The 23860-nt window shown below is 41.4% G+C and overlaps 1 protein-coding gene across 2 annotated transcripts in view; it reads left to right on the forward strand.

The window, feature by feature from the left end:
• Positions 1 to 12398, forward strand: part of hdac4 (histone deacetylase 4) — a 90925-nt gene extending 78527 nt beyond the window's left edge. For both annotated transcript variants that reach the window (XM_080497653.1, XM_080497652.1), the window contains exons 23-26: positions 53 to 186; positions 9233 to 9317; positions 11153 to 11294; positions 11478 to 12398. In XM_080497653.1, coding sequence (XP_080353779.1) covers positions 53 to 186; positions 9233 to 9317; positions 11153 to 11294; positions 11478 to 11517 — 401 coding nt within the window. In that variant the 3' untranslated portion in view covers positions 11518 to 12398. The remainder of the gene's footprint in view (positions 1 to 52; positions 187 to 9232; positions 9318 to 11152; positions 11295 to 11477) is intronic.
• Positions 12399 to 23860: the final 11462 nt, after the last annotated feature.

Here is a 23860-nt window from a genome sequence, read left to right on the forward strand (position 1 = left end):
TCCGTCCTTTTCGCTCTCTTCCTCCTCTTTCTGTCATTTCCTGTGTGTCCAGGTTTTGGCTACCTGACGAGGCAGCTGATGGCTCTGGCGGGCGGGCGGCTGGTTCTTGCCCTGGAGGGCGGTCACGACCTCACGGCCATATGCGATGCTTCTGAAGCCTGCATCTCTGCTCTGCTTGGCAATGAGGTAAGATGTGAGCCAAGAGGAGGAGGAATTAATTACCGACATAAGAGCTTCATAAATTGTCAAACCACTCTTGAGCAAGGCAATTTAGATGAAAGTTGGATTTTTCTTTTCAGTTGATATGTAGAAATTCCTGGTTGCAAATACTTCACTGATAAACGAGAAATATAAAGGTGAAAACTTTCAAAGTTTGTGTGTGTGTATGTGTACAACCATTGTCACGGCCATTTTCATGTTCAAGTTCAGTTCTACGCAGTATTTAAACATACACATTGTAACGTATAGTGAGCGTGTTGTGTAGCTTAAAAGTGGGTTAAAGGTCTTGTTCAACCTGGACACTTTAGCTTTGACACTTGTGTTCATCTTATGAGTCTATAATATTTTTATTATAAGCTGTTGACGTTGGAGATCATTTCTAGAATTGGACAAGTTATTCTGATCTATATTTTTGAGTGCCAGCTGCATCTGGCCAAATGTTTTCTGTCGTTGAAGATGCAAATAGTGCAACAAAGGTCCACTGTGATCTGTAAGCTGCGAAATACGTGGCGAACTGATGCAAAATATTGTTAAAATTTCAGGTTTTTCATGTGTTGTAAAAGGATAGTTCATTAAATATATTAATACTTTGTTGCAATAAAATAACAAAATAGATTTAGAGTTATAGTTATTAAGATATTATAATGCTATCATTTACTGGTTCGGCTGATTTGAGGTTTAATTGCTCTGTAAGTAAAATGAGTTTGACACCCCCTGCTGGGATGGTTAGCACTCATGTTTCATAGTGACAATTCCCTGGTTTATATCTTTGTTGGGCTTGCAGATCTTTCTGGGTGTAGTTTGAATGTTCTTTCTGTGCATGGGTCAGTTTTCTCTGGGTACTGCAGTCCAAAAACACACATGGTGAATATAAATTGCTCATTGGTGTGAATATATTGGTGATAATCTGTCTGCCTGTATTTGCCTTTATTTAATGGTGATTGCAGGAAGATTTGACATGGTAAATAATATTAGCAAACTACTAAAATACTAGACCTTTGGAGTGTTTTAAGTCTGAGTTGCATTTCATCTCTTAATTGTAAACATCTCTGCCAAAACCTCTCACATGGTTTCATTTTAATATCGGTTTAAATGACCTAATATCTCACACAAATATCAAAGATTAGAGTCAAAGTCCAAAAACTGAAAACACATTTGTGTATCAGACTTTTTCCCGTTTCATCTTTCCTCTTGCATTAATCATGTCGTCACCCTTCAGAGTTATCAGCCATCACCATTTTATTAAACTAAATGCAGTTCTAGCATACTCGACTCTACTGCAACTTTAGCCTTAACATGCTGCTAATGCATTTTAGTGTCACAATCATCAAAATATTCTATATTATGTGTAATGACAGTAGAGGGAAATGGATGAACACACAAATTATTGGTTTTTCTTTACATTTTCAGATTTTATGCATTTTTTTTCAATGCTTTGTTGCTAATTTTCCTTTTTTCCACCAAAACCAAACCCATACCACGAACAGGAAATCAACACACATACACACATACACACACGTCAACAGTAGAGGATTTCCAGGCAGAAGGTTAATTATGGGAGTGTGTAGGTTGGGTCAGCAGACATCAGTGCTCTGATTCATGGTGAGCAGCAGTGAGTCTCTCTCTTCTTATAGCTTTAACGGAGAGGCTGGAGTGGGATTTTGCACAGTATACATCCAAGATATGTCACTACTCATTTCTTGTCAGGGGAGTGCTGAATGGCTGTATTGAGAGGAAAATTTACTCGGAAATACTTCAATGACTATCATCTGGAGTTTTGTGTCAAATATGAAGATATGTAAGAAAATATCTCAACTGCTGACATTTCTTTGGCAACATACACTGACCGGACAGGTGACAAATTGTGCAGGATGCACACCCTGGTGTCCATGCACGTGCAGATCATAAAGTTTTGAAGAGTCAAGTGCACCAACAGCCTTATCCCAAATAAACATCGTATATCAGTAAGTGAAAATCCAGACGGACGTTTCATTAAATTCTTTTATTTTCAGAAAGTGACCTCTCTCAAGTGTTGCTGCAGGCCTCAGCCACAAGCACGCCCTCACACTGTTTGCTTGTCACTGGAATGACTTCTGTACCTGCTAAAGCCATTATCTTCTGCTCAGTGAGACGTTCGGAATACCACTGATACATAGCTGTCTACAAACTATGCTGTGCTGCAGATAGCAATTACATTGTGTGACAATAGTGCTCTGAGTAGAACTTCAATCTTACATGAAAGTATTTCGTGTGAGCAAAACTGTTATATTAATGGCTGAAAAACAAACCGAGTCTGTAAAGGTCAAAGGTTTTAGTAGGAAAAGCTAATATACAATACACTATTTTCATTTCAACAATGGCCTGACATCATGAACTACTTTCGATGCTCAATTATTGAAGTTTGTTACGTGTTCACCTGCAGAAAGATGCAAGTTTTTAAACTAACCAACCAGACCAGGATTTTGTCACTTGGATTAAACACTCGTATAAGTGGTGATGTTCTGAGAGCTGGACTGTTGATTATTTGGCGCACCACAACCAAAAGCAAGTTAACTCAGATTTTACATTCTGCATCTTTTAATGTTTCCACTGAATGTGGATGTTTCCGCTGTTGATTGTGGACCCCCAGCATCCCTCAGCTTCTTGCCTCCACCTCTGCAGACCTCTGGAGTTATAAATGAGTTCATCGAGTCATAAAAAAAAGCGTGGCCTTAATCCATGTGGCTCTTGGAGCATGAGCAAAACAAACAAAAGAGTAACACGGGATCATATGAGTAATAGTACTACTAAAAAGAAAAACCACTTCATCTCTCTATCCAACATGGAGATACTGACCACTACTGACTGATTAAACTGAAAGGACTTCAAATCTTCAAACGCAATGTAGAACACAACATCATTACCCAACTGTTCAAAGAAAGCCAGTGATTCAACAATATACAGAAAGTAACTTAACCAAACAGTGGGGCTGTGTTTACCTGCACTGTGCCCACCTGTGGTTCAGTTCGACGGCTCACACCGCCGCTGCTACATCTGGTAATTCTTCAGATCTTCAAGGACTCTGCAGCAGGGCGGATGAATTTTGCTGTCACGGAGGTTCCAAGTTTGAAGGACGCTCCTGTTATTCAAAACACCGCCCTGCAGCAGAAATAATGAACCGGACCGGGGGCTTTATGCGGCTTAGGTTTCAGCAGCCTGCAGAGCACGGGCCGTAACCGATGTTTGGAGGAGCTCCCTGGATGGGTGCCACGGGGAGCTGAAAATTTGAAAATAGGCAGGAGGCAGAGGGGGCGGGGGGGGGGGGGGGGTGGGGGGCGTCAATTGGCCTGGACTCCGCAGGGCACCTCTCTCACCCTCTCACCTGGGGCCCCATCACCGATACACATCTGAGAACGGTTACCCTCACACCTCTTCCAACAGGGTCAGCCTGGGTCTGGGGATCAGATAATAAAAGGAAATAGCACAATCATTTGAAGCTTGGAAGGAGGAAACCATTGTTATTAAGCAGCTGCACGGTGAACTGTACCTGTGCCGCTCTTTAAAGTCGAGAATGGTAAGGTGGGATTGTTAATCAAAGACAGGCTTGATGAAAAAAAGGTCCTGTCTGGACTATCGGACCAAACTTAATACTATTCATTGATTTCTACAGAGTGTGACACGTTTTTGATTAAATTGAGCATTTCTTCATTTAGAATTTTTCACTATTCTACCTGATTACATACTATAAAATCAATAAAAACAACATCCCGATTGAAAATACTGTAAAGATGATCTTTGGTACCATGGGGTTTTTTTTTTTTACCCACTAACTACATGCAGAGGGCTTTCTTGACTAAATTTATCTGGCAGCAAGTGATGTCAGCTGTTTGAATAAACACAGATCAGCCAGTGTTGTGCCGCTTTGATAGCTGATAGCGAAAGGAGAAGGAGGGGAAAAAAAAAGGATAAAATGTCCCCAATCAGATCAAAACGACAGGATGAATGTTTTGTAATCATAAACTCAGCAGAAGGTCTCAGTAATGGAGGTGGAATGTAGCTGGAGAATGTCAGCGGGGGATTGAGATAGAAGGGGAAGTTTAAAAAAAAAAAAAAAAGGCCTGTTTTCTTGTTTTGCTTTTCGTTCATCGTCAAAGTTTGGCAACGGCCACAGATTGCAAATCTTTAAAGCCAGGATTTCCAGGCCTGAAGGCGGTGAGCAGTGAGGCCGTCTGAGCAACAAGTGGCCTTCAGTCGAGAAGAATTCTTGACTTTCTTTTTCTTGAGAATATATTTCACTTTGAGCGTGTGTGTGTGCGTGTGTGTGTGCGTGCGTGCGTGCGTGTGTGCGTGCGTGCGTGTGTGTTGGCTGAGTGGGCTCATGCATAAGACCACAGTTGGATTAACCGGACAGCTGTGCTTTTGTTTATGTTCTATTCAAACCGCCTGAGAGTTTGTATTGTCTGGAGGTGTCCTGAACCCAGTACGTCACCATAACAGAACTCCTGATCTAAGTTTAGTATCTATAGTAGCATCATGCATGACATGTGGGTTGAACGATGCCGTCGGTGCCAGGGAGCGTCGCTCTTTGCACTTGTCATAGTGGGCATTCAGAACTGATGCAATCTCACAGACTGTGGTCATTAAATTACAGTACAGTTATTGACTTTTACCGGAGACAAACATTTCATTCTGTAACTAGAGTTTGTTTTTATTGTTGGATTTTGGAGTTAAAAACATCCTAAAGGTGTTTTTATACCCTCCTCTCCATCTGTGCCGCCTGTACTTTTAGTGCTTCGCTGTGGACTCGTGTGAGAAATATGGCCGTGCTTTTATTGGCAGGTTAAGACAAGCTTTGCTATAATGAGCATTGGGTTTCGTTTGAAAGCAGCTCAAATTAGCTGGGAAGGGAGAGGGATGAAAATTGCTGAATGGACTTTACAAGCTTTTTTTTTTTCATTCCCCCTACCCACCCAGCCCATCTCTGTAATGTGTAATGGTGAAGTGTCCCTAGTTAAATAGCTCATGAATGATGCATTGGCGACTACACTAGTCAACTCTGAACTCGGGACTAATTGATGATTGCTCACAAACAGATGTTGGCCCGGCTCGAAAACCACGGTTGTTAGCAATTATTTGATAAACAACTGGCTAATATGCTAATTGTTAGCAGCTGTTGGTGAGGTTATTCTGAGTGTTTACACTCCAGTTACAGTAAGACGCTCGACTTCACCTGTCCCCCCCCCCCCCCCCCCCCCCGCTTTGGGCCCGATTGTTCTTAAAAACTACAAGAGTGAACTTACTCTCTTTTCCGAAAAAGGTTGCCTGTCTTGCACAACACACAGACCATTAGCTTGTTCAGTTAGCATAACATAATCAACTGGTTTTAGTGACTGCCAGCACATGTCCAGGGACACAACGGTAAACAATGAATTCATTGTGTGCTTTCCTTACGCTGAACAAGTGGAATTCCTCCTCTTTTCCACTGTTTTGGTTATAGCCTCCCTCAGGAATGTTTTTTACCGGGGCACATTCCTCACGTTCGGCTCGTGGCTTTCCTTGGTGTCTCAAAAGTCTTCCGGCCATGACTTTGTACTTTAGTTCGAAGGGAGACTTCCTCAAAAATCAGTCAAATCACAAATAAAAAATTATTCCCCTCAATGTCATAGAATACCATACACCCGATAGCACCGAAAGTACGGGCAAAGGCAGGATCACAAACCCAAACAAAAAAAATAATAATAATGTCACCATGGTGTACAAACCATGTGCTTGCATCTTAGTTTGCATTGGCTTGCCATACCTGCCGGGCGGGGGGCCCCTGGAATACCCCTGACAAGAGCCATTAAAGTTTATAAGCGTGAGGCCCGGCTGTCAATCAAGCTGACAGACCAGCCCTGTCCAACTCCGCTCTAGAGGTGAACCCCCATGAAACCCCAGAGAACCCCTGACCTTGTTCTGACAGGGAGCTGAGGCAAGCGGGATTAGTAGGTAGAGCTCTGCAAGGCTGGGACTCTCACTGGTTTTGGTGGGTAAATGATGGGTGTTGCCAGAAACTCAGAAAGAGCCAGTTCAGCAGTGAAGATTGATTGTTGGAGTTGAGAGATCTGGAAATTTTGGGCTGGCATTGATGAATTAGTACGTGACATTTCCAGCCGATGTTCAACCCTGCTGTAGATGACTGTAGACCAGAGGTCTCAAACTCAGATGCTGGAGGGCCGCAGCCCTGTATGTTTTCCATGTCTCCCTTCTTTAACACACCTGAATGTCCTGATGGTTCATCACCATATTCAGCATAAAGCCAGATAAGGAGCTGCTCATTGAAATCGGCCATGTTGAAGTGGGAAAACATGGAAAACGTGCAGGACTGTGGCCCTCCAGGATCTGAGTTTGAGACCTCTGCCGTAGACAGAAGGATAGACATGGTTTTGTCCATATATCACTGTGGACAGTCCTAATGGAGTATTAAGACTGATGTTCCAGTAAACAAGCTGCTTGTCATCTGATCGTTTGCATATACAGTTTGTTCCTGCGAATGCATTCGATTTGTCAACATCTTGTTGTTGCTTGTACTCTGGCCCTCCTCATTTTTTTTGTAGGAGACCTTGTCACTGAATTGTGATCCAACACTATTGTTTTCTGAACACAACATGAAAGTTAACCCCCCCCCCCTTGGTTATAATCTGAGCTGAAGTGGAATGTTTACATGTGTGCTTCCAGTTGTTTATTGGAAGAGCTGCAGATCATGCTTTATAAAAAATGAAGGCAAGTGCATAGTCATTTGATATCAAACAGGATGCTGGAGTCACTAGTAATAGATGAATAGCTTCCAGACAGGGATTTTCTTATAATCTCAGTCTCTCAATATTAAATTACTAACTATTATGTGGGTTGATTTGCTTGCTTTAATGCCCAGCCAACCAATTTTTTTTCAAAACAGTGCAGCAGTTAAAGGTTCCCGTTTAAACTTCTTCACTTTAACGATCAAAGTGTGGAATATGTAAGATTGAGCTTGGCTTATTACATGGATAAACTGTAGAAATATTGTAAGTTTCCCTGGATGAGAGAAGAAAAGTTAAAATGACAAGGCCAGTAGATGGGACTGTAATACAACAGGTTTGGGTTGCATAGTGATCATACGATGCCATTTGAAGAATAAAATGTAAGCTAATTTGCATTTACTAAGATTGTTTGAGTTTTGATAGTTGTTGAGAACAGTTGTGAAGCCGCGGTCATTTGCTGAGCGTACTGTTTGCATTAGCATTGGTTTGAGATGTTGTCTTCACATATTACAATTTTATTAAACCGCTGTTTCATAGTGGTAGAGTGCTTCTTTAATCCTGGTTGATGTCGATGATTTTCTTTGAACAGAAGGTCTTTAGTATGCGTCTTAAGCGGTGGCCGGACCCATGGAGCAGTATGTTCTTAACGTTGGCGATAAAAAATTTGAAGCTTGGTGAGTGGATCTTTTCCAGATTTTATTGAGAATATTGAAGGCTGCTCTAGCTTTCCCTATTCATATTCCTCTTATTTCCTATTCCACTGCAATTACACTCCCAGGTATGTGACTTGGTCGACCCCTTCCGTTGCCCGGCCCCCAGCAGTTATCAGATTCCTCCGTTTGCTTTATCTCCGCATGATTTTAGTTTTTCATCAATTTATTTTGATGCTTTATCTCAGGTGGTCTCCTGCCGCCTCTTCTCGTCGTCGTCAGTTCATGTCGATGTTCATTCTGAACATCCAGATTCTAGAGCAATCTTTCCCCAGCTCGGTGATGTAATTTCCGCTGAATTTAATGAGTGACTCACAGTATTAACGCAGGAAAGGAAAGAAGTAAGTCGTGTTTGTAATGTGTGTCTGTGCACACACCCCTGTCCACTCCTCAGCGTATGATGCAGCCTGTCGTGCCACAGCAGGATTAAAGTATCCCTCTCCCTAGACTGCCTTTTCCCTCAGCCCGCGCGGACCCCTCCCACACACTATTTGTTTTAATTAAATGAAAACTTCCAGTCTTGGCCAAGCAAGACCAACCTACGATGACTTTTTTTTCCTCTTCTCTCTCTGGCATTCATCTCTTGAAATCCAAGGCCAAACCTTCTTTTTCTATCTCCCTCTCTCTCGCTCTCGCTCTCGCTCTCGCTCTCGTTCTCTCCATGTCTCTCTGTACATGTTTCTCAGTCTGCCCTTTATTCCATCGGAGTTATGACTGAGCAGAAAAGCGATATATGTTGTCTGCGCAGGAATGTTGAGCTTCTATGAGTCCGTTTGACAAAAACGGGATAAAAACGTGTCGTGCGTGGAGTCGGCCAAACGGGGAAATTGAATCATTCCGGGTTGAGAAGGCACTTTGGGGAATAGCCCCGTTTCCTCTGAATTGTGGTTTGGAGACTTTCATTGGCTTCGCGCTGCTCCCTGAGGTGTGTATATATATGTGTGTGTGTGTGTGTGTGCGCTTGTGTTGGCGTGAGCAGGCGGTTTCCACGTGCGCGCATCTGTGTACGCGTCCTCTGAGTGGGATTCAGTACAAAGCAACACATTGTAGTGTGTGTGTCAAAAAAAAAGTAGCAAAGCCCTGAGTGAGTGGGAGGCGTTGTGCATCTGCAGGTCGAGTTTCTATTGCGTCAGCAGATTGAGATTGTTCCCTACCTCTTCGACTGACTGAACATCGGGCCGGCGGCCATATATAAAACCGATCCTTCAAACCAGGAGGGAATCACATTACTATAAATGACATTTAGGAAAACACACTCCTGAACACTTGTCCGTCACATTCGCATGAATGCATAATTTGCAATGCTCGCTATATTTAAAAGAAAAAAATAATGCTTTGCTCTTACCTGATACTCCGAACAGGCTCAATGCCAGTGGTACCAGCAGTTACATTGAAGCACAAGTGTCATTTATGATCCTAAACATGCGGTCAAAAGATGCATAAGGTGTTCATAGTAGAAGAAATGTGCACCATAGTTTTATGTTGGAAATGTTTTAAAGGGAGTTGGGTTTTTTTCTTGTTAATATTATTTTCTGTTTATTTCAGCTGGATCCCATCCCTGACGAGGTGATGCAGCAGAGACCCAACGCCAATGCTGTGCACTCCATGGAGAAAGTCATTGAAGCTCACAGTGAGTAACTACTCATCCCGTACATCAGAACACATTTAATTCATTCCAATAATACCACACCATCCCAAGCAAAAAATGAAAGTGCATACATTCAACTATCTTTTAGACATATAGGACTGTGGAGAAAATGTGAGCCCTTCAGAACCATCTCCATTTAAAATGAACATTGTCGAACAAACAACACGTGTTTCATTTTAAGGTGTAATTCAAATGAGAGGATTGGAAATTTGCATGCTGTGCATACGACATGTGCTTTCTCTCATGCTAAATAGTAATTTTTAAAAACTCACTTTTTTTCTGTTTTATGATGCAGTTTTTTGCTGTTGTAACTGTAAGATAAAGAATAATGTTGGTAAAAGTCCTGATCCCGGATCTTCATAGTTTTCATGATTCTGGTGTGGTTTCATCAATATGAAGTTTGATCAGAGACACATTTTATATTGTTAACATATTATCAGCCATTTGTAATATATCTTTTTTATTCTATAGGGTATTCTCTGCACATTCTATTCACACATTGACCAGTTTGTCAATTCATATGGAATGTTGTAATTTATGCTCAAGACTCCTCAACATCTTGTTCTAAAGGAATGAGTGCTTGTCATGAATTTACTCCCACGCTTGAATCCTTCACTGAATGTGTATTTATGTATAGTATCTACCAATATAGCAAACACAACAGTCATGTAGAGAAATGCACTTCCAGTTAAAATGGAAATCCTTGTTGTTTTATAGCAAATTTAATAGAAAATTCCCACACCTGGTTATTTGTCCAGGACTATTTCACTGTAAAACAGCTCATAACAAACCCTGAGGCTTTTTCCTTCTCACTTTTCATCCTGGTCAAACAGTTAAAAGCACGACCTACAGATCCTCTGATAAAATGCTCTTGGAGAGTTCTTTTTCTATCAAATTTTCAGCTGTGAGGATGAATTTGTTTGCATGTTTAATCGAGGGAAAATCTGCACCTGTTTGAAATCTATACCCGGTGCAGATCATTTGACCCCTCAATGGAATCAGTGATTTTAGATCAACTGGAAATAATCTTAAGCTACTTGCAAGGCTAAAAAGCATTCACAACCTTTTTGCTATAGTCTCCAGACCAGAGTCTGAATGTTAAAGGTTCAAATAAGAAATTTCCCATCGTGTTGCATGTATTCTCAAACCTCAGATTGATTTTGACTGCATTTAAGGTGCGATAACGGTCAGAGTAATTACATTTATTGTGTCTTTTTAATTCGTTTAATCACCATGTGTAAACCTTTAAAATAAAAAAAGACAGTCAAACTGTGTGTTGGACTTGCGTTTCCTCACGAGAGCACAATATTTTATCGTCTCAACCTTTAAAATCATTGTACAGCATTTGTTTGTTTGTCTTTAGTACTGAGTGCGCCAGTTATTTGCTTGTCTCTTGAGCTCAGCAAAACATTTTTATGTATACTGTATTCCAGCAACTTACTCACATGAACTAAAAATATTCATATTGCATCCAGTTCTGAAGGAAAATATAAACTATTATATATATATATATATATATATATATATATATGTGTGTCTCTGATCAAATATATATATATATAATACTGATATGTATTTGTAATGGCAGTACCACCAAGCTCAGTCATGTTACAATCAATAACTATTTGAATTAACTGAAATTCAAGCCTACAAACTGGCTTTTCCCTGAAGGAAGTATAGAGGAAAATGATTAGTTTTGTCCTAAACTTTTTCCTCCAGCATTGCACTTATAAGTTCTTGTTAAAGTTCAACAGCTGCGTCTCTCTCTGTGTTTCACTGCACTATTGAGACGTCGCCCCTTTAATCTTCCATTGTAGGTAAACACTGGCGCTCACTCCAGCGCTCTGCCTCCACGGTCGGCTGTTCGTTGAGTGAAGCTCTCCAACGTGACGCAGAGGAAGCCGAGACTGTGTCGGCCATGGCCTCGCTGTCTGTCGCCAACAAGCACATTGGAAAGAGGTTTGTATTGTTAGTCCACCGTTAGTCTTCTTGTTGGCTTGTTTCAGCTACTTGTCTCAGTTTGTGAGACTCATGATGAGGTTCCCATCAAGCCTTTTTAACCGTGTCCAACATTTTAGGTTTATGCAGTGACTTTACCAAGAGCAAATATTTACCTTTGTCATGGTGGTGTTTGTTTCCCAGAACCGAAGAGGAGCCAATGGAAGAGGAGCCTCCCATGTAAAGAAACAAGTCCGGCCTTTGACCACTCAGATCAGTCTTCACATTTGATTGTTCTTCTCCCGCGTCTCACCATTGCCGCATCTAGATGGCGTTTTATCCCGGGAGACGACGGGCCGAGCTGACCGAAGTGGCACTCAAAGGGGAAAGTGTGACACCGAGGACTGGCGATGCATTCACTGCCCATAGGTGCACAGAGCAGTCAGCTTGAACTTGTTGCATTGCAAGTGGATGTGATCGGGAAACCGACTTGGTTTGAGCGCCTCGAGTGCCAGTGCTTTTGAAAACACTACACAGTTGTACTTTTTTTGATCGCCAGTCTGGAGTGTACACTGATGATCTGCACTCGTCTACGTATCGCGTTCTGTTCTATGCGTGCTTTATCTTCATCTCCTCACTTTGATCAAGACCACCAGAGCTAGTGTGATTGTGACTCTGCACTCAAGACGGATTCCTGCGTCTTTCAAGGTATCTAAATAGAAATCATCACATTTTTTGACACAAGAGAAAAGTCCGTGTGTTTCCAGGACATCCCCCCCCCATAAAATAACAAAAACTTGCGTCAGTAAAAAGACTGTGCATTTGTGCCTTTTCTTTGTCAAACCCGGTGGATTTTTGAGCTTCACTTGAGGAGCTCTGCCTTAAAAACAGGTTTGGAAACGAGGCCTCTTCTCGCCAACCTCCCTTCGAACATTTCTAACCTGGCGAAAACAGCCACTGCCTGCATGTTGTTGGCACATAGACCGGAGGACCTTGGCATGTTTACCTATAATTCCCTTCAAAGCCAGCCTACTGTACCTTGTCTCCATCCATCCATCCTCGTGTTTTTTTTAAACCCCCCCCCCCCCCCATTATCGATCTCGACTTGGAAGGTCATGAGTTGGAAGTGGCTAACTTTTTTAGGAAACTTGTTTCATGTAGACATCAGTCCTTCTTCATACGGGAAGAGAAGTACAGTAGCATGCACTTTACTAAAGCAACGATGACTTGTGAAAAGTAGAATCTTTTGCATATTGTATGTGAAGCCAAAGCATGCCAGGTATTGGAGTCGAGCAACTCGCCAACTCAACATGTACAGAAAACTGTCAGCGGCTCCCACGTTGGCCTTGATCTCACTTGGTGCAGATTATTGAGGGATAAAGACAATTTAATTTTTAATGGGCTAATTTGCTGAGGCAGCTCCGTCTTATAGAGGAGCGCATTGAGGTGGTTGCAAGGAGCACACCACCTGGGGGTTTCCATGGGGGTGTTCACGTACTCCCACAGCTGGTTTCACATCTTCACAGCACTTGTTAAGCACATCTGTTCCCCAAATGTCAGGTGCTATGAGGCAGAAGTGTACACACCTGTCCGTTTGTATACAGTGAAGCACAAACTGGTCTTTATAAAAATTCAATGGCATCACACGTGCATTTAGATAGCTGCTATATATGAGATTTGGGGTTTATTGTTTGTTTGTTTTTTGGACTTGCCATACCTTAGTGGGTCAGATTGATAGATTTTCCATTTTCAATAGCACATGTAGCTCAGTCTCTTCTCTGGATACGGAATCCTCTTGCAGGTTTAGCTTTCATAAGTGTGTGATTAAATTGAAATGCAGCGTCAGTTCTTGATCCTTCGTGAATCGAAGTCATAACTACCTTAATATTTAAGAAAACAGGAGCTAAAGGTTTAATAATTCTTAATGATGTGGGAAACTTTCAAGCTAAATCCACAGAAAAGCTGCCAGTCCAGTCAAAATAAACACACTGAGCACCACACCAGCCGCCAGCTTAGCTTTTTTTTTTCTCCCCCCCCTCTGCCGCTACGACTTTCCTGTGTATAACCATCCTCTGCACTTGTGTTTAGCCTCTGGGCAACTATCTTGTGCCGCCTCTATTTCATCTACGAGCTAGTCATGTGTTTAACGTATCTTTTTCCAGTAAACAGAAAACAGAGTGCCGTGGTGTTTACTGTTGTTTACTGTACATGGGACACTGATCTCCCGAGTATTCGCACCGCACACGCTCATCAGTGACCGCCTTCGCCAACCCCTCTCCCTCTCGTCTGTGTCTCTTTCCCCCTGCTATCGCTTCGCCCCTTCCAGTGGACTCCAGTGACTTATTTTTGTACTTTTTTAGCCGCGTTCCGCCTCGTTGCTTTGTACATATCATCCGCGCTCGCCTCTCTGCCGCTCTGTTACGTTGTAAAGCCGACAAACTTCACAGCAGTTGAGGGTTCAGACTTGTTTTTAGTAGACATTGCTACATGGGGATGTTTTCCGGGTTGGGAGGGAGAGGGGTTGGTTTGTGGGTGGGCTTGTTGGGGCGCAAATGTTTCTACTTTGTAAAATGATGGACAATTGTTTATTTACTGTCTGTTCATAGTAGATTTATAAATATATATATATAAAATAAATGAGTATATTATATATATCTATACATACTGAAATGCTACGATCTTGTTTCTGAAGTTGGTATTGAAACTTTTCATGGGTCTGGCTACAGTAGTGGCCCTTTTCCGGTGTCCCTGAAGGCACCGTCTGCTGTCCCGGGTCACAGCTGATTATGTGTTTTGTACAGCGTTTTACTGGCTGTCCTTTTTGTCTGTCAACAGTGATGACTAGTTTTTCACTTTATTTATCCCACTGGTACCTTAACACTGTTACAGCAGGTGTGTGCAGCCACACATGTTCACGCACACATTTGTTTCGATTCAACACTTTTCCGATCTGTCTCTTGTGTCGATGTCGTTGTAGAAAAACACAAATCTTGCTTGGTATCAGTTTGATCCTTTCGTTTCTAAGAAATGCGATACACAAAGGTTTTTCTCTCAAATGATCAAAGTAGTATTCCTTCACGCTTGTTTTTATTTTATTTAATTTTTTTAAGTTTCAGACATGCTTGGTAGAACAAAAACAAAGGATTGGGTGGGCTCTGTTTAATGCTTTGTAAATGATTTTGCATGACAATGATTTAAATACTTCAATTTTTACTTGACCAAATTTCTATCAAACATGTGTATGCATTTGTTGGTGAGTTTGGGTGCGTCCACAAGTGTTTGTCTTCACTGTAATCTATTGGCAAATCAGATATCAGAGAGGGGGTCCACAGCTTTTCTCAGAGTACCGGGTCAGGGGAATGCCTTTTCCCAGCATGTGTTTCTTCTTTTTGCTTTTGATAAATTTGGGGCTAGCATAATTGAGCTTAGTGCAAAAATATAAGTGAAAAAAGGAATAACAGTTACAGAGTGCATATGAAAATTCAATGAAAGCTTATCATTTTGGGGAACAAAACATTAAGATATGCAGTGTCACATGCTTTTTTTACTCATCTCAGTATGTGGTTACATTTTACATTATTACATATGTGGCTACGTTAAATAATTTACCGCCATACATATCCTTACAACGCATTATGGATATTTTGTTGTCGTCTTATTGGTGGACATGTATGGTGTGTTAATGTATGACCATGAGTTTAGTCACATGCCCTATTTTTTTAATTAGTTCATAGATGTTTGTACATGAGTGATGGTAATATTATACAGGAACTTTTCGTACCAAATTTACCTCAAATATCTTACATAAAACATCAATCATCACAGGTGTATATACACCTGTGATGAGCTTCCAATCAATTAATGAATTTATGGTTTCATTTGCAAACAAGTTTCCCTTAGACTTCTCTTCATGTGTGGACTCGTATGCATCTATGTCTTTGGTTTAGTGAAAAATATGTTAGACTTGCGTATGGATGTAGAAAGAGTATGTGACACTGACAACCAACTCTGCATTAGACAAAGCACTTGCGGCGAAGAAGATCTCTGATCCGTAGCGTAGAAAGTTAACAAGAACGTGTGACAAAAATTTGTAGTTAAAGTTGTTTTTCATCATTGCATCCTTGCATTTTGCTTTTTTCTTTACATTCCTATTTTATTAGTCACAGATGCACTACTTCCTCCTTCTTTGCCATTTGTGTGGACGCTTCATGCATACAGGTTTTTGTTGTTGTCGTTGGGATATGAAAACGTATAGAACCTGTCTCCCCTGAGCATCTCGATGGCCGGAACACGCTTGACCTCTCTGCACGTCTTGACTCACTTGCGGAGAAGCGTTACAGTAACCCAGCCCAGAACATTCCCAGAAACCTTTGCACTGCATTGCCAGTCGCGGCTTTTCTACCGTTTCATGCTTTGGTTTTTTGAGCGCTGCCAAAACTAGCACTGTCTGGCTATTCTGGCCATCTGTCTTCACTGTTAGTCTTAAAACAATGTCCAGTGACCAGAAAGAGAGAAGCAGCAACATTCCATTAGGTTATAATTTCCATTTATTAGGAGGCAGAACTTTAGTTTTTGTACATTCGAACCTTTTTGTAGGTGTGAGATTTGTCTGTTACGGTAGTCTGATCTGACTCCACTGCAATCCTCTTTGCTCTCTGCATGATCTGTACGTCTGCATGCACTGCCTACCTGTCTGGTCTATCTGTCTGTCCCCTGCCACATATCAGTACAAGGGATCAAGCACTGAAGGACAATAGTACTTTCACTGTATCCAAACTGTCTAATCTCTTTGACTGCTTTTTTTGTTTTGTTTTTTGTAGCATGGACCCCCCCCCCCCCACACACACACACACACACACACACACACACACACACACACACACACACACACCCCAAAATCCCCCTCATGCTTCTAACTGTTGCAAATGCAATCATTAAATCTGGTAAACCTAACTTAAAAAGTTCACACACAAAAAAAAGGGAAAAAGTATCTAGCACAAGCGATAGACTTCAATGTATTTATGTAGAAAAACAGACTGTTTTAGTGGGGCGCTTTGTAAACTGCATCAATTGTCTGTCATTTTATCCTTACATGTGAGATGTGACTGGTGGGGGGGGGTTTGGAAAACTTGTCAGTTCTTTGTCACATCTGGACTTCTCAAAGGGCTCCATCCAGGTGCCTGGTTCTCCTTACGGTCGTCCATTCCCATGAATAAGCCAGTTATCTCTATGACCACTGTGGTTCAAATACAGCTCTAGGTTTACATATGTATAAAATGCATATTCGTTATTTGTTTTTTGTTTTTTATCAGTTATGTTCTTGACTTGTTCCACCATTGTTACAGAAATAGTATAATTTTTCTTGGGAACTTTTGCTCTAACATGTTGTCTTTGACATCTACGATATAAAGTATTGTTTTGGAAAAACTGCACTGTCTGGTTTTTATGTCTATAAAGCAAGTCGCTGGTTCCCATTGGAGAGAAAATGCATATTCATGGGCCGGGTAAGCAGGTCTACAAGGCAGATGTTGAAGATATGTGCATGTCCTCATGCATAATAATAGAAAACAGGACTCTTTCATAAAAGCAGGGTAGATAAAAGATTGAATTCATCGTGTGATCCTTCAGGTATGTGTTTCATTGTGCTTTGCCGTACTTACGATAGCGGGATTGCAGAGTTAGCATTGTAATCCTTGTTTATGTTTAACAGCAAATTATTATTGGAAATAAATTAATCGGAACAGAGACCCATCTGACATAAATGCCAATAAATGTAATACTACATAATAACATCATCCTAAAATTCTCAGGCATTTTTTTCATTCTTATAAAAGTTTTTAAGGAAGTTCTTACTGTAACACCACAACTATTGCAGCAATACATTAGTAACTGATTAGTAATAGAACATCCACCTGGGAAAGTTATTTCTCTGAGTGTTTAATATTCTATTTAATGTCACACAGTAGCAGTGGGCTACTACTATATGCATATGTTAAGACAGTTTTTTTTCCCTCAGCATTGATGCTGGTCTGACATAAAAAGTCATTTATTGTATAGTACAGTGATGCACAATGTGTTGCCTGATTTTGTAAAAGCTGTTTTCCTGCTATGGTTATTAGTAACACCACTTCACTCTTAAAGTAAGTAAGAAGCTAAGTTTAATCAAGGACCATTTTTACCACATTTGTCTTCCACACTGATGAAAACACTATCGATGTGTATCTATCTTTTTGAAACTGAGGTTCTGAGTAATAAGAACGACTTCCATGTTTACAGAAATAAATATTACTACATTGAAAATGCTCTGACAGTCAACAATACTTTACAATGATATGAAAGATTGTTTCAAGACAATATATTGATTTATTTGTATTCATATCCATTTGTTTCAAGCTTTGAAAATCAGTTTACACAGCTCTATTTCTATCCATTCATCTCCTATTTTACTTCCTCCTTGTCAGGGTCGTAGGGTCTCCAGCCAAGCTAACAATGGGCTGGACAGGTCGTTAGTCCATCACGGGGCAAACCAATAAACAGTCACTCACCCCCACAGGCCAGTTTAGGTCACCAATGGACCTCAGATCAATGTTTTTGGACTGTGGGAGGCAACTGGAGGAGGTTTTGAATGATTCCAGACTCTACACAGAAAGGCCTATCCTGGACTTGAACCCACAACCTTTTTGTTCTGAGGGAAACCAGTGTGAGGCCTACACTTCTAAAGATTCTATTCAAAACCCAAACATTTAAATTTTTCACTCGTTATGACTTTGGTGATGTTACGTTTTAAGGCCATACTGTTTGTACTGACCACTAGTTTCAGAACATGCATGATGGGCTAATGACACGGTCATTGTCGGCGAGTTCATCATGGGCACCACGGTGGTCACCCCTTATCTAAATGAATACTGCAAAAGCATAACTGTTCAATCCCTTATAAACCTCCTCTTCAATGCTCTTCTTATGTACTATTGCTCAAAGATTGAAGCAGACAGTGGCTCCACCGCCCAACACAGTGGTTTAACCTTCAGCTCAGATAAGGAGGGCAATGTGTCCCGCTGTGTGAAGCTCCCTCCGGAACCACACAAGGCTCCGAACAACAATTTTTGACACACAAAGTAGTTCTGTGAACAGACTTTGTTGTGTAAAACTGGAGGGAGTTCTCATTTAAGTCCAGAGGGAGGCATCATAGGCAAGAACTGTGACACGAGCCCCACGGTAGCTTTGACTGGGATTAACCACCCATTTGGAGGGGTCAAAGGTCCGAGCTGGTGTCCAAATAAACGGTAGTGAATCCCTGTTGGTGGTGGAACTAAGACAACAGTCCCAAGGCAAACAAAGCCAATCCAGCCTTACCTCCCCTCAAATAAACATACATTCCTCTGCTTTCATTCAAACTCTGAGCGTGGCGAGTAACAGTGTCAATAATCCCGACAGCAGGCTTCTCACAATCCCTGTAAATCACCGAGGTTTGAGACATCACACTGCGTCGAAAGCAAACGAAAAACTCACATCTCCGGCTCCACGAGGGAAGAAGGTTAAATGGAGACATGAGGGACAATATTTACGTTCTTACATGTGCTGAAAAGATCCGTGAAGGCTCCCAGAAGAAAAATGGACGACGGTAAAGTTGGGAATGTGCCCTCTTTATTGTTCCTGTGTGGCCGGTGATGCTCTAACAACAGCGCTCATGACATGCAGACTGCCCGGCTCACCTATCTCTACTTACGTGGTGACACTCAACCCCCGTGCCCTCCAAGCTAGGTCGGGTCAAATGAGAGGTGGAGCCCTGCCTGTTGAACTTTACCCTCAAGATGGCTGCGTCTGTCCCACAACAAAGCAATGAAATGTCAGTAAAGGATAAACTCGAGTAACCCCCGCTTCCTCTTCTCTATTTTCCCTCTCAATTTCCTCTGCAGTGACATTCTGGTGTGTGGTGGCTCGGTGCTCGTCTTCTCGCAGTTATCAGCTCTGTTATTACCCAGCCGCCCATATGTGTTAAAAAAAAAAAGGCCTTGTCCTCCCAGCTGCACTCATCACCACGTTTTAATTACTGGTTCCAGTAACTCCAAATGGGCAATGGGGCTTTGGCCAGCAGCTCAGATGACAAATAAAAGTAATTATAAAAGACAGTCATTGGAGTCAAAACAAAGGTCATCGACACACATTGACATGTAAAAACATTGGGGATTGTCAAAGGGTTGTACCAAGCGCCTGTGGTGTGGAATATAACGGCGGCCCAGTCAAGGTCAGTCGATGGAGCGTTGAAGAGAGAAAGGCCAAGAAAAAGACTATAAAAATTAGAACAAATTCAGCAGTCAGCCTCGACTTATTTCATCCCAAGCACAACTTTGGAAACAATGGAAATGTGTATGAAGAACTCGCATCCATTCGCAGTTCTTTCCACAGGATCTTCCACCAGTCCAGTTGGGGCGTCTGATCCGTGGTGTGTTTGAAAAGCTGCACAGCATTTGTTTGCCTTGCTACTGTATGTGTTTAGTCTGCTGTACTGACTTCAAAAGGAGGGGGAGGGAGAACACACACAGGGTGCTTTTGCAAACATAACAGCGAGACTGGGCCACAGTCATCTTGGGTGTTACGAGCAGAAGCGTCAGGGTGGAGTTCAGAGGTGGTCAGCAGCTTCTCCCGCTCACACTGTTGGCACCAAAACTCTTCTTTATGCTCAGCAATTCCGGTAAAGAGAGATTATGTCATCAGATAGTCAATCAGGACCATGATAGCTTGATGATAGCTTCTTGTTTAGGTATTTTCACATCTTTATTTATAAACTGCCTATATTTGCACTCAGACTTAATGGTTTTCTAAGAGGTCGTTTGATGGCCACATTAGGGATTTTAAACCAAGTGAATTTGACTTCTTCTGACAAACTGTAGGATAAAAACTTTAAAGATTGATTTTCATTTTTAAAGTTTGTTTCAGCATCCCCTCATGCAAAGCTCAGAAAGAATCTCACCCATCTTAAATGTTTTTGACTTGCTTAATTTTGCAATTTTTTTGATGCAAAAGGGACATCCACCCATACGTACATACATACATACGTACATACATACATACATACATACATACATACATACATACATACATACATACATACATCACTATGAATTGAAAGTTCATATAGTTCACATAGAGACAAACATAACAAAACTTAACAACAGTCTGTTATTTTTGACTAGTAAGCTGCAATAACTGCTCAAGATCAGTGTAAATACATCCGCACTTTACGGAATGGGAAAATCTATGTGGGTTGTCAAACAAGGCAGGAGGTTCCTCATAGTTTTGTATATACAGTATTTACAGCTAAATACAAAAAAAGCAGTATTTCCAGTCTCTTGATCATATTGATTTTACAAGCATAATGGGTTTGGTGGGTGACGACATTGTTTCTACCACTCGTCTGCTCACTTGTGGGAACTCTGAGTTGTTAATGATTTTGGAGCGGCAGTGACTCAGTGGGTAGTGTGAGTTGTCTTCCAGTCCCAAGGTTGGAGGTATGCTCCCACATCTCACTTGGTCCAAAGTGTCCTTGGGTAAAACATTCAGCTTTCATCTTGAATTGGGTAGTCAATTGAAATTTGGTTTTATATACTTGTAAGTATACATTCTCCGTGAACAGCCTGTATTGGACATTCTCATATTAAAGTCAAACCTTGAAGTTCAGGTTTCGTAGCATGTCGTGTGTACTGTAAATCACCTTGTGAGTCGGCTCCGGAAGTGCTGCGACCCGGTGACCCCTGCTGACCCCTGTAGTTATCACCAGTGCTAATGAAGTCCAACAAAGGGGGCGACATGTAGACCTACAAACACAGCTAACCCCTCACCTCCCCCAAAGCATTACTGCCACCCCATCTCCTCACTAGTCTGAAGACTAATCAAGTTTCACAGCTGAAGGTGAGTGGGATGTTGGAGTGTTACTGGCTTTTGGCTGCAAAACGAGGCAGGAAAGAGAAAATGACTGCGGCTTTTGAGCGAGGTCAAGGTACCGCCCCGAAACTCGGCCTTGCGATTGGCTCGGTGCTCATAGTTAGGGCAAACTGACAAGCCTCAAACAGTTAGCCAAATCATAAAACATGAGAAGAGAGAAATGGCTTGTTATTGTCTCATCCCAGACACCATCCAGCATTAAATCAATTCAGCGTGCATGTTGATGATTGACCACATATTTATGTTTTGTTTGTGTGTTTGTGAAGGCAGTAAACAGTCAAATCGCGCAAGTGTTTCAACGTTTGGATGACGTCTTCCTTCTTCCCCTCGTGTGAACTGGTTCGTGATACTATAATTACCATTTGGTGGACATCAAACCACACTAACAGCATTTTCCTACTTTGCAGACACTGATTCATGAGGATCCTGCTGCAGGTCCTTTCTTGGCCCACCTGCTTACTAAGGTTAAATGACAGTGTGGAGAAACAGAGAAAGATGGGTGAAGAGTGATTTATTCAGGCGCGGAACAGATGAGGATCTCAATTTATAATATGTTGTTATTGTCCACATCAGTTAGTTTACACTTTGTGTGTGTGTGTGTGTGTGTGTGTGTGTGTGTGTGTGTGTGTGTGTGTGTGTGTGTGTGTGTGTGTGTGTGTGTGTGTGTGTGTGTGTGTGTGTGTGTGTGTGTGTGTGTGTGTGTGTGTGTGTGTGTGTGTGTGTGTGTGTGTGTGTGTGTGTGTGTGTGTGTGTGTGTGAGATGAGGCCAGATGTACTTGAGACGATGCCAAAAGGAAAGATGTTCTCCGAGGCTGAGAGCCAAGAGCTAAGTTACACACAGAACAATGAGCCACATATTCCCATACACACAGTCCACCACCTGCTGAGGTAAAGGCTGTGCTCAGCTGTGATTTTTTTTTTTTTATCCACTAATTTTATCTATTCTTTCACTAATTGTACGATTCCCAAACATGAAGCGGGTGCCTCAATTTTTGCCTCCTCCTAACTTGTCAAAACTTAATTTGCACATGTCACAGAAACTGATTAAACCTTGCAAAGATCTGGAAACAAAAGTATTGAATGAATGAATCCATGCGCATGAAGATCTCAGCTTAAAAGAAAACAATACAGTTTTAACCTCTTAAGAGAAAAACGACTCATTCAGGCTTGAAACATAGCAAAATTGTCATCAAACTCATCAACCCCAAGATCAGTTTATCTCACAGTCTTCCTCTTTTTTCATCATCTTCCCCCTTCGTTGATAACAACAGTCATCCTGTACACAGAGATAGGAAAACAACATGACAGCTCCGGCTTTGATCGCGTGGCCTCCAATGGGTCACAAATCAAAAGTGAAAGGTGTTTTCTGAACCGCAGCACAGATGTTATTTTCAGGGAGAAAAAAAAGAAACGAGAGGAAAAAATGCTCTTTCTCATACACTCAGACTCTAGGATAGTCTTGGCTTTGCTGGACTAGCTTTTTACAACTATATTCTCCGGTCCAGTTCTCCACCCCCGTATTCCACACTGTGCAAGAAATCCCCGAGGAGCCACGCAGTAAAAGAGCCAGGGCTCGAACATGAGAGGAGGAGGCCCTTTAGGATTCACAGATTTTCAATTTTATAACACTAAACATGCAAAGATTTGAGGAATTATTAGTTGTTCCTCATATGATGCTGTAGCTTTGGAGATGCTATCACATTTTTCTGTTAATTCCTTGTTGCTTTAGGACCATGTGCGGGGGATTTTTTTTCCCTCTCACAAGCAGGGGAAAAAAGGATCAAACAGTTTATTTTGAAATGCTTTAACACCCACTGAAGTGATGTTATAGTCTCTTGCTGTGATTTAGAGACACACAGCTTTTATTGGGAATTTAGAAATATCTTGTTGAGTTGTGATTGTTGAGTTTGGAGGGTGTGGATGAATATTTTTGGAATAATCTTAACCAGGGTTTATAATAAAAATCCAATATTGCTTTATTATTTCCGTCCCGTGTTTTGCTACAAGTACCAAAACCATATATATCATTTATGAATTTAGAGAACTACAGTTAAAGATGGCTCATGTGCTGGTGAAAGAAAAGTGACACACATTATAGTTGCCGACATGATGAAAGAATATTTTAATATAGTTTCTTTTGTAACCTTCAATGGAAAGATAACAGTGTGGTTTGTTTTTTCTTTGTCAGAGCAACACAAAGCGACCAGAGAGAAGCACAAGAGATGCATGTGGTTCACAAACCGCAGAATAATCCTGATTCAGACAGACCGAGAAGAGTTTGTGGATGAAAGGTACTGATTTCACTCTTCATGGATTGGTTAAGGCTCAAGTCCATTCTCCTCATATACTAACACATACTCAAAGACTTTAGAGAAGGAGCCAGTGGGTGAATGATGAGATGATTCTGATTCTGAATGAAGACAGTAGATGCTATGTAGAAAAAGAGGGTGTTAATGTCTTTAAAAGATCTTGTTTTGTAAAAACAAAAAGTAACTATTGCATCTGTTGTTTAGTCGAGCTTAGACTTTATTTTAACCTCTTTTCAATAGGCATAAAGCATGTTTTTTAGAAAAGCATGACGTGACAACAGCAGATACGTGCTATGTGATGTGGTTTCATAGCAAAGTCGCTGTTTCATGTGTTTT

This window comes from Blennius ocellaris (assembly GCF_963422515.1).
Source record: "Blennius ocellaris genome assembly, chromosome: 6".
NCBI classification, from domain to species: Eukaryota; Metazoa; Chordata; class Actinopteri; order Blenniiformes; family Blenniidae; genus Blennius; species Blennius ocellaris.